The following is a 10,877-nucleotide window of genomic DNA, read 5'->3' as shown; positions in this document are numbered from 1 at the left end:
TGTTTCAAAGGCCCACCAGATGGCTGCAGACTAGCTACATCTGCCTTCATTGAAAACAAACTTTTGGATCAGAGTATTTTCTGCCCTGGACCTAACCCTAACCCTAACCCTAACCCTCCTGTACTGTCAGACATTAAGTGATATTAAGTCTAATAATCTCCAGACTAGGTGCATTAACTTTTAAATACTCATACACAATTCATGCCGAGAATGCATTAAATATTGATTTACCATCATCGGACGAGTTTTGAAATACCAGACAGTGTTGAGTTTAGAAATGTGTGATGAGACATAGTATGAAGTTACTACATTACTACACTTTGCATGAAGCTGATGGTCAGGATCTGATCTACTGTGAATGATTACAGGAATGAGAAATATTCTGATGGGTTAGAAAAGCAAATGCAACTAATTACATTATTCAAAATACATGTGTGTGTGTGTGTGTGTGTGTGCGTGTGTGTGTGTGTGAGTGTATGTGTGTGTGTGTGTGTGTGTGTGTGTGTGTGTGTGTGTGTGTGTGTGTGTGTGTGTGTGAGTGTATGTGTGTGTGTGTGTGTGTGTGTGTGTGTGTGTGTGTGTGTGCGTGCACGTGAGAAATACTGTGTGTGAATGTGCCAGGAGGCTGTTCATATTTGGGATGGTGTGTGTGTGTGTGTGTGTGTGTGTGTGTGTGTGTGTGTGAGTGTGTGAGTGTGTGTGTGTGCTCGCGCGCACTTGTGTGCCTGCGAGAGATACTGTGTGTGGATGTGCCAGGAGGCTGTTCATATTTGGGATGGTGTGTGTGTGAGTGTGTGTGTGTATGTTTGTGTGAGTGTGTGTGTGTGTGTGTGTGTGTGTGAGAGAGAGAGAGAGAGAGAGAGAGAGAGAGAGAGAGAGAGAGAGAGAGAGAGAGAGAGTGCGATACCCTTGATCCAGCTGATGAGCGTGTAATGGTTCCTCCTCTGTCTATGGAAGAGGAGCTCCTCTCTATTATTCAATGGTGACTGAGCAGCTCGGAGGTGTGCGCTTGTGCACAGCACAGTAGCCTACTTAACCCAACCTACAACCACTCTCTCTCTCCACCACAACGTTCTCTGTCATTCCTGTATATCTGCAGAATAATCTACCGTACCGTGAGTGGTGTGCTGTGCAGTGCACCTATCCACAGACCATTGGGTATGGTCGACGTGGATCTAGGATGATGTAGTAGAGGTGTACCTAATGGGTCTTGAACAGGAAACCTAAACCTTCATTAAATCTTTAAGGCGGCCTTGTCTTGTGTCGTGGGTGGCCACGGTGTCAAGTGTCCAGACGGGGTGAATGCGAGTGAGAGTGTGCCTCTGACCGCATAAACGAATGTTTCTGATGCTCTGATGATAGCCTGTATAGAGATGGATGGATGGGTCTGGTCCCTAAGGTTTCGGGTGAGAGGGACGTAGGCTTTTCACGCAGTTGCCGGTCATTATCTTAAGGGTTCCCTGGGGTTGTTTTGAGAACCGCACAGTACAGGAACCCTTACCGTTAACCCTTGACCCTTAACCCTTTGAACACAGACCCAAACTCTTGTTTCTCTGGGTTTGATGAGACATTGAATTGCCATGAATGAAGGCAATTTTTGTTTCCAGAAATGCGTTTGTTTGTTTGTTTTAGGTCAAAAGCATTGATGGTACATAGTATATACCGCACGTGAGTTCAACACACCTGTAGAGGCAGGTCACGTGGTATGGTTGTCATAGTGACCGGGGGGGGGGAGTCATTCGAGTGGGGTACTCAGGTAGGCTACACCTTGACTCTGTGTACCTGGGAAGGTGTCGGTGCATTCATTCCATATTTACAGAGCAGTAAAGGTGTCGGTGCATTCATTCCATATTTACAGAGCAGCAGTAGAAGAATAGAGAAGAGCAAGGACTAGCACTTCCAGGGAATACCCTGCACCTACAGAAAGAAACCATGCCTAGGAAGAGCGAAACAGCAAGGAAGATGGACGACGGTGAGTGGCATTACTGAAATACTTCTTTTTTGCTTTTGGTGCCGTGGCTTTGTGAGTGACCTGGAGTCGTAAGGCTGGCCAATGAATGTACCATACAGTATGCTGGTGAAATTCATTTGTTAAAGTTAATTCTGGGTTCTTTTGTTTTGAATATGGTTCACAAAGGCTGGCCAATGTATCATACAGTATGTGGGTGAAATTCATTTGTTAAAGTTAATTCTGGGTTCTTTTGTTTTGAATAATGGTTCACAAAGTCTGTGTACATTTGTCAACCATAGTTATGATTGGACATCTAAGGTGAATTTGGGTAATCTGGGACATTGGGTAGCGTGGGACACCTAAACCCCAGTGTGTTTATTTCCTGTTCGAATAAAATCTACTTTAAAATGTCAGTCATATGACGTCCATGCTAAACCTATAGTAAACGTCCTGTTGACTAGATTTAGTTAGAACTGGAAATAAACAGACTGGAGCTTAGGTGTCCCCACATAATACCCAATGTCCCAGATTACCCAGAATTCACCCTTCCTTCTGTTCTCCCGGACTTAATTGGTCCCAAATTCTGCGTTCATTTCATTATTCATTTCATTATTGATGACTTTATCTCCTTGTCATGTGTACTATGTTATTCTAAACTATGATCTGAGCACATCCACACAAAACGTCAAGGTGTTACCTATCAAATGCCATCCTGCTTTTGCGTCTGATCATAATATTTCTAATGTTATAAGCAGTTTAGTTCGGGTCTGCTTTTGAGGTAGAAATTAGTCAAAATAGGGCATTCAGCAGAAGGGTTATATTGATAAAAAATAAAATAATAATAATGTTTTTTTTTATAGGCAGTTCAGGTGTTTATTATTAATAATAATAATAATAATAATGTTGAATATATATAGTGTATTTACTTGTTTGTGTTCTTCCAGTTGGGATTGAGATCGACGCAGAGAGCGACAGTGAGGGTAAGTGGAGATGGGCTCAGTTGACTGAGGTGACTCAGCTGACTTCTTTCCGCTTGGAGTTAAATAATGTAAACATCTACTTGTCTGTGTGTTCCTATGTGTGTGTTCCTATGTGTGTGTGTGTGTGTGTTCCTATGTGTGTGTGTGTGTGTGTGTGTGTGTGTGTGTGTGTGTGTGTGTGCGTGCTTCTGTGTGTGTGTGTGCGCGCTCTTGTGTGCGTGTGTCTGTGTGTGCGTGTGTCTGTGTGTGTGTGTGTGCGTGTGTTTGTGTGTGTGTGTGTGTGTGTGCGCGCTCTTGTGTGCGTGTGTCTGTGTGTGCGTGTGTCTGTGTGTGTGTGTGTGTGTGTGTGCGTGTGTCTGTGTGTGTCTGTATGTGTGTGCGCAATCTTGTGTGCGTACTTGTGTGTGTGTGTGTGTGTGTGTGTGTGTGTGTGTGTGTGTGTGTGTGTGTGCCGGTACAGAGGACACCAGCCGGAGGAGAGGAGGGAACAGGAGACCAGCCGGGCGCGGAGCAGCCGGTCGCCGGGGCAAGAAGCCAGCCTCCGAGGACGAGGATGACGAGGAGGAGGAAGAGGACGAAGAGGAGGCTCCCCGCAACCGCAAGGGCGCCAAAAACAAGAAGAAGCCTGCCAAGAAGTCACGTGACAGCGACGACGAGAGTGAGGACGACGCCCCCAAGAGGAAGAGAGGAGGAGGAGGAGCTGCTAATAAAAAAGGGGGGAAAAAGGGCAAAGCTCAGGAAAGCGAGTCGGAGAGCGAGGAGGAGCAGCCCAAGAGGGGCAAGAAAGGAGCCGGCGGAAAGAAGCAGAAAGAAGAGCAGAACAGCAAGGACAAGAAAGGAGACGCCAAGGGGAAGGGCAAGGGGAAAGACAAGGACGACGACAAGGATGACAAGAAGAAGAAGAAGAAGAAGAAAGACAGCAGGTATTCTGGGACAGAGGAGCGAAGGCCGAGCCTTGTGGAGGGTGATGAGCGTAGAGGACGGTTGTACAGGGTTCCCGCGCTGGTCTTAAAAAGCCTTTAAGTCTAAATTCCAGCAACCCGATTTATAAGGCCTAAAAAGGTCTTAAATTCCAGTTATTCGGTCAAAAAAAAGAAAAGATTAGCTTGTCCTGCAAGGAAATCAGTCCGACCACATCTATTTACGCTGAAATTACGTAATCAAGCGAATAGGTCAATTCAAAGAGGTCTAAAAAAGGTCTTAAATTTGACTTGTTGAAACTTGTAGGAACCCTGTTGTAATCAGAGCCGTAGATAAAATCAACATATCAGACCTTGATGTGATCATCTGTGTGTCATCATTGCACAGAAATAAAATAAATCGATGTACATCGTTCATGTAGAAGGATGCTATTACCACTGTGTGTCTTGAGACTGAGTTGAACTCAATCCTAAACCCTCTTTCTGTCTCCCTCTCCCTCTCTCTCATCTTTTTATCTCTATTTCAACCTTTCTTTATATGTACATCTCTTTTCCTCTTCATCTCTCTCTCTCTCCTTCCCCCATCTCTCTCCCTCCCTCTGTCCCATCTCTTTCTCTCTCCCTGTCTCCTCCCTGTCCCATCTCTGTGCCCTCCCTGTCTCTTTCCCTGTCCCCACCCTGTCCCCTCCCTGTCCCCTCCCTGTCCCCTCTCTCTCACCCTGTCTCTCTCCCTGTCCCAACCCTGTCCCCACCCTGTCCCCTCTCTCTCTCCCTGTCTCTCTCCCTGTCCCAACCCTGTCCCCACCCTGTCTCCTCCCTGTCCCCACCCTGTCCCCTCTCTCTCGCCCTGTCTCTCTCCCTGTCCCCTCCCTGTCCCCTCTCTCTCTCTCTGTCTCTTTCCTTGTCCCCACCCTGTCCCCTCCCTGTCCCCTCTCTCTCGCCCTGTCTCTCTCCCTGTCCCCACCCTGTCCCCTCCCTGTCCCCACCCTGTCCCCACCCTGTCCCCTCCCTGTCCCCTCTCTCATCCTTGTCTCCCAGCTCCTCTGACTCTAACTCTGACTCGGACGAGGAAGAGGACGAGTCCATGTCGGAGGGAGAGATGGCCAGGCTGATGGAGGAGGTGGAGGAGAAGAAGAAGCTCATAGCCAACATGAGGAGCAAGCCCTGGCGCATGAAGAGGAGGCTCACACACCTGAAGTAACCATGCTGTCACCTATCTCTCTATCTCGCTAGCTTGACTGTTGAACCATTTGAGATTTCCATACGTAGTTATTGATAATCAGAGCTGTGTTCTCCACCCACTCTAACGTATTATACAGGCTCCACATTCCATTTTGGTTTGGATTTGAAAATCAAACAATTACTATTATTAGGTTAAAGTAGAGATTTCCAGCTCATATTTGAGGGTATTCGTCTACATATTGGTTTCGCCGTTCAGAAATTCAAATACTTTTTATGCATTGTCCCCCCTGGGGTTCAGGGACAGATTCACCAAATTAAGTACTCATGTTTAGTATTTGGTCAACAATCTTTTTATATGCAATATCTGCCTGAAGTCTCGGCCCAAGGACCCCCCCACCAGACACTGGGTATCTTCTCTTAGTTACGCTATAGGCACTGTACCTAGACCTCGATCAGACATTCATTTGTTTGTTTTTTATGATGGTGTTTACTGTTTACCTTATGACTGTCTTATATGACTGCATGGCTGTTCTGTGGTGTGTTCTCAGGGACGCCCAAGAGTTTGTTGATAAGTTTGAGGGGGCTTTGGGCAAGGGAAAAGGCAGGAAGCTGTATGCCTACAAAGTCATGATGATGAAGGTCAGAATCACCAGATATGATTCAAGGACATGATTCATTCCTCTTTTCCTCTTCGCTCGTGGTGTTTTGGTTTTAAACGTGTCCGTTATTTTGGTTTCCCTTCGTTAGAAATGGATCAAGTTCCAGAGAGATTTTGACAATTTCAAAACAGCTTGCATCCCATGGGAACGGAAGATAAAAGAGGTTGAAAGTGAGTTATCTTTTCCCGAAATGTTTAAATGCACCAAGATACACATTTAAAACCCTAACCCCAAATTATACTGAGAATATTCTGTCATGCCAAAAAGGTCAAAGCGAGATTTTGCTTAGCATGACCACTGCCACCTAGTGGATGAAAGCTGTATGACACCCTCTGCCCTCAGGTCACTTTGGTTCCTCAGTTGCCTCCTACTTCATCTTCCTGCGCTGGATGTACGGCATGAACCTGGTCCTCTTCGGCTTCACCTTTGGACTGGTGGTCCTCCCAGAGGTACAGCCAAGTAACGAGCGCTATTGATTTAAGTTTTTTCCTAAAGAAAATGTGTGGGCGCTTTCCCTGCCTGATTAGGTAAAGTAAGTAAGTAAAGCTTTATTTATATAGCACCTTTCACACAAGAAATGCAGCTCAAAGGGCTTTACAACAGGATAAAAACATATACAAGCATAGAATGAATATATATAAAACAGTAAAAAGAAGGTAAAAATAAAATACAATAAAAGAAGAGAAACAATCCCTTGAGTCCCTTGCCTTGAAAATATTTAAGTCCCTCGCGTTGAAAATATTTAAGACTTCATGCCTTGAAAATATTTAAGACTCTCTATGTTCGAAGGATAAATAGTAACGCTGGTGATCCCGTAATAATAGTGTTCAAATCCATCATGTTAACATTTGTTTCTGGGTCCAGGTTATGATGGGGCTTCCCTATGGATCCATCCCCAGGAAGACAGTCCCCAGAGCAGAGCAGCACAGCGCCCAGGACTACTCCGTCCTCATGGACTTTCAAGTGGGTCAAATCCTGTGGCCATGAGGCCCTATTCATTCTACTACCAGAGAGAGAGACTGTGTAAAAGTGCATTCAATATTTTCTGTATCAACGACTGTATCATGCTCCTAAGATGTGACATTGTGCTCTGACTGGTGGGTAGATGATTCACTTACATAATGTAGTTGTTGTAAGACGCTTTGGATAAAGGCGTCTGCTAAATGCCCAAAATATAAATGTTCTTCATTGAGACTTGAGGCATCTGTGCTGATAAGAAGATCTATGTATGTTCATCAGCAGCATATACTCACTGGTATTTTTTTGAAGGTTATTTTTTGGAGTGTGGGAGTCTCACTCTTGTACATTTACATTTTTGGCATTTAGCAGACGCCTTATTCCAAAGCAACAATCGATACATTTGACTAAGCAAGTGAATCATCAATTCACCAGTCGTAGCAGGAAGAGTAATATAGCTCAGGCCAGGGGCCATTGCCAGTCGTCGTGATAGAAGAAGAAAGAAATATATACAGTATATTTTTGGACACAGGAGAAACAGTACAAGGGGGGGGGAAGTAGAAATCCTAGGAGGCACAATATAGGGGGAAGCAGGTTCTCAGGAGGCACAGCGCTGGGGGGTAGTAGATGTCTCAAGAGGAGCAGATAAGGTGTAACCTGAAGGGATGGGTCTTCAGTCTCAGACGGAAGATGGGTAGTGACTCTGCAGTTCTGACAGCTGTGGGAAGCTCATTCCAGTATTGTTCCGTTTGTATTGGACAGAGACAGTAGAGGAAGACAGGAAGTAAAGAGGGGAGGGGATGTCAGCCAGCAGGGTGTGGGCCCGATTCTAACCCACTCCAACATTCACCGGTCTATTTAGTTCTAATTCACTCTACTACCTAGTAGTAGTGGGGATTACTCACCGAATCCATTGCACTGCAATATTTTGGCTTGGCTAGCGAGAGTGTCATTGATTTTCAACAACGTTGAAATGTGTTTATTAAAATGTTTCAGAATAAAAGTCAGAACAATTTCATTGGTTGCCGACTTGTTCCCGGTTTCACCAGCTGCCGTCACTGTTGGTTCCTTCCCCTCCTCAGGGATATTGTAAATACTCCATCCTCTTCTACGGTTACTATAACGACCAGAGGACCATCGGCCTGCTGAAGTTCCGGCTGCCTCTGTCCTACCTCATGGTGGGGGTGGGAACCTTCGGCTACAGTCTGATGGTCGTGATACGGACGTACGTCTCCTCTCTGTATCCCTCCGCCACGTATCCCTCCGCCACCTCATGAAACAGATGGTTCTCTGTGATGTGTGTCAAATATGTCACACACACACACACACACACACACACACACACACACACACATAGAAGACGCTGGCTTGTCAAGAGACACATAGCACAGAGCTTTCTCCTGCTGTTTCATCTGATAATGCGTGATTGGTCTTTTCCTCTCTGTCAATCATTTGAGTGTGAATACACACAGTTACACACAGTATCATCAGAGGGCCACTTCAGCAGATGACGGTCATGTCACGGTCATGCACATGTCACGGTTTTTAATCTGATAATGTACATGTATGTCTGCTCTCTCCTCCTCTGTGTGTGTGTGCCTGTGTGTGTGTGTGTGCCTGTGTGTGCGTATGTGTGTGTGTGTGTGTGTGTGTGTGTTTGTGTGTGTGTGTGTGTGTGTGTGTGTGTGTGTGTGTGTGTGTGTGATAGGATGGCCAAGAACACTGATGTGGGGGGAGGAGATGGGGATGACGGAGAGTTCACCTTCGCCTGGAAGATGTTCACCAGCTGGGATTACCTCATCGGCAACGCAGAGACCGCTGACAACAAGTACGCCTCCATCACCACCAGCTTCAAGGTAACCATGGAGACCCCACCCACGGACTCTGTTGTTGTAAAATGTTGTCAATTTGTTTTTATTAGGTTACTGTCTTTATTACATTCTGTTGTTGTTGTTGTTGTTGTGTACTTGTATTCACTGTGATGCCAAAATAAACGGAACATGAACTTAACACTAGAACAGCCATGGGTAGGGTCATTTGACCCTGTGAGTAAAATATATGTTATATCTTTGCACTCGATCAAATTTCAGGACCCTCCTTTCATGACTTTTCCTAAATATGTGCGTTCTACCACCCAGTATCCGTACATTTTCAAAATCACATCAGGATAAGCTAGTATGAAGCTATTTTGCATTTTTTCTGTGTAGGAGGCAGACTAATGTACAAGCGGCCAACTAGTGGTCGTTGTGGGTAAATAGCAGAACTTGAACTTGAGTGCAGGAGTCCATCGTGGACGAGGAGGAGAGCTCCAAGGATGAGAACATCCACCTGCGGAGGTTCCTGCGTGTCCTGGCCAACTTCATGATCATCTGCTGCCTCGGGGGGAGTGGCTACCTCATCTTCTTCGTGGTGAAGAGGTCGCAGGACTTCGCCAAAATGGACTCGAAGGAGCTCAGCTGGTACGAGAAGAACGAGGTAACGCTGGGCAGGAGTTTGGGCTGCGTTCAGGAACGCTTACTCACGATTGTGTTACGCTTGTTGTTAAACTCCTTTTTCTTCAGTTTGGATTTGGGCTTCAGATACTGTATATGACCTTCAGAAACTGTATATGACCTTCGGAAACTGTATATGACCTTCAGATACTGTATATGACCTTCAGATACTGTATTACTATATTACCTTAACAGCTTTGATGGCATGTCCTGTAGCATGTATTTATTTATAATATTTCATGTTATGCCTCTAGGGGTAAACATTTTATGATACGTTGTGATTTGTGGCAGGCGTTTTGTTTCATTGTGTTCCTGTATTCAATGTGATGACAAACAAACCAGACTTGACTCCTGTTCTGTGGTCCTCCGTGCAGTTGGAGCTGATCATGTCCCTGCTGGGGCTGGTGTGCCCGCCTCTGTTCGAGACCATCGCTGAGCTGGAGGAGTACCACCCCCGTATCGCCCTCAAGTGGCAGCTGGGCCGCATCTTCGCCCTCTTCCTGGGGAACCTGTACACCTTCCTGTTTGCCCTGTTTGATGAGGTCAACAACCAGGTAGAGGCAGCTTCAACTACCATGGTGCTCACAGCTGGCTTATTAAGTCAGGGGGCAGGGCTGGACTGGGACAAAAAATGAGGCCCTGGCATTTCTGGCCCAGACAGGCCCACCCCAATCGGTCGGACCACACCCACCAGCACAAAAATACTTGCCTTATATATTGGTCTTATATACTGTGCTGTACAGTCATATATGACAAACTGTAGTATTCCCCCAAACCACTACAAAGACGACTACATGCAGTAAGCAATGGTACCAGCCCAGTGTCTGTATAGAAAATTGACCAATGGGCCGCTGTTCCCGATTCGATGGTAGCTTTCGGCCGGGCCGGCTGGTAAAAAAAAACAAAAAAACGTTTACTAAATGTTTATTCTTATTTTTATTTCGCTGGCCGGCTCAGCCCAAAACTACCGCGGCCCACCGGTATGCCAGATGGCCAGTCCAGCCCTGTCAGAAGGGAGTGGAGACATGAAAATCTGATATATGAACGTGTTATGAACAGCATGGTGTGTGTGAATGAATTACATGTACAGTTACATGTAAGACCGGGGGTTCCACATAGAAACGCATTGTCATTGAGATGGATGGGCGTTGAATTATAATGGATGGAATTGGGCTTTAACTCATTCAGTACCGAGGGTGAATCAAAGTCATCTGAATCATCAACATTTTAGAGTGCCATGGGTGACTTAAGTCACCAAAAATGCTTCAGTTACAATACGGCTGGGTAAATACCACCTAAAAACACTGTAGGCACTCTAGGGCTGCGTTCGTAAATTCGCTTCTACAGCGCCGGAGCGCACACTGGGTTCAACATCAACAAGGGACCAAGTAATTTGATTGGGCTAGAGGCATTCCACGAGTGCTGAACAGATTTCCAGAGCGGATTTACGAACGCAGCCTAGGTGATGAGTTATTTTTTTTTCCGGAATGCTTTGGCAGTTGGTGTTTTAAACGGGGTTCCTTGTGTGTTTCAGGTGATGGAGGAAGCCAATGTCAAGAACCAGACTGTCTGGGCTTGGAAGGAGTACTACGCTAACTTCACCCTCTACAACAACGACTCAGGGGCCACCCCACCCCCCATCCAACCCGCTGACATCATCAGAGGGCCCTGCTGGGAGACCTTCGTCGGCATAGTAACATAACCTCACTTCTGACTTCAGGGGTGGAGGCTGGGGT

The 10,877-nt window shown here is 46.0% G+C and overlaps 1 protein-coding gene across 1 annotated transcript in view; it reads left to right on the top strand.

The window, feature by feature from the left end:
- Positions 1 to 1,932: 1,932 nt before the first annotated feature.
- The window catches only part of tmc2a (transmembrane channel-like 2a), a gene marked incomplete at both ends in the record, with an annotated part of 13,075 nt that continues 4,130 nt past the window's right edge, over positions 1,933 to 10,877 (top strand). Inside the window, 13 exons of the mRNA XM_080529666.1 lie at positions 1,933 to 1,972; positions 2,896 to 2,931; positions 3,392 to 3,854; positions 4,890 to 5,048; positions 5,582 to 5,672; positions 5,781 to 5,862; positions 6,035 to 6,141; positions 6,557 to 6,655; positions 7,732 to 7,874; positions 8,358 to 8,505; positions 8,930 to 9,124; positions 9,516 to 9,695; positions 10,676 to 10,834. Of these exons, the coding sequence (XP_080385792.1) occupies positions 1,933 to 1,972; positions 2,896 to 2,931; positions 3,392 to 3,854; positions 4,890 to 5,048; positions 5,582 to 5,672; positions 5,781 to 5,862; positions 6,035 to 6,141; positions 6,557 to 6,655; positions 7,732 to 7,874; positions 8,358 to 8,505; positions 8,930 to 9,124; positions 9,516 to 9,695; positions 10,676 to 10,834 (1,902 nt within the window). The remainder of the gene's footprint in view (positions 1,973 to 2,895; positions 2,932 to 3,391; positions 3,855 to 4,889; positions 5,049 to 5,581; positions 5,673 to 5,780; positions 5,863 to 6,034; positions 6,142 to 6,556; positions 6,656 to 7,731; positions 7,875 to 8,357; positions 8,506 to 8,929; positions 9,125 to 9,515; positions 9,696 to 10,675; positions 10,835 to 10,877) is intronic.

This window comes from Nansenia antarctica, assembly GCF_963989245.1.
Source record: "Nansenia antarctica genome assembly, chromosome: 4".
NCBI lineage: Eukaryota > Metazoa > Chordata > Actinopteri > Argentiniformes > Microstomatidae > Nansenia > Nansenia antarctica.
Note: the sequence above shows the minus strand (reverse complement) of the source record. Positions and strands in the feature narration are given on the sequence as shown.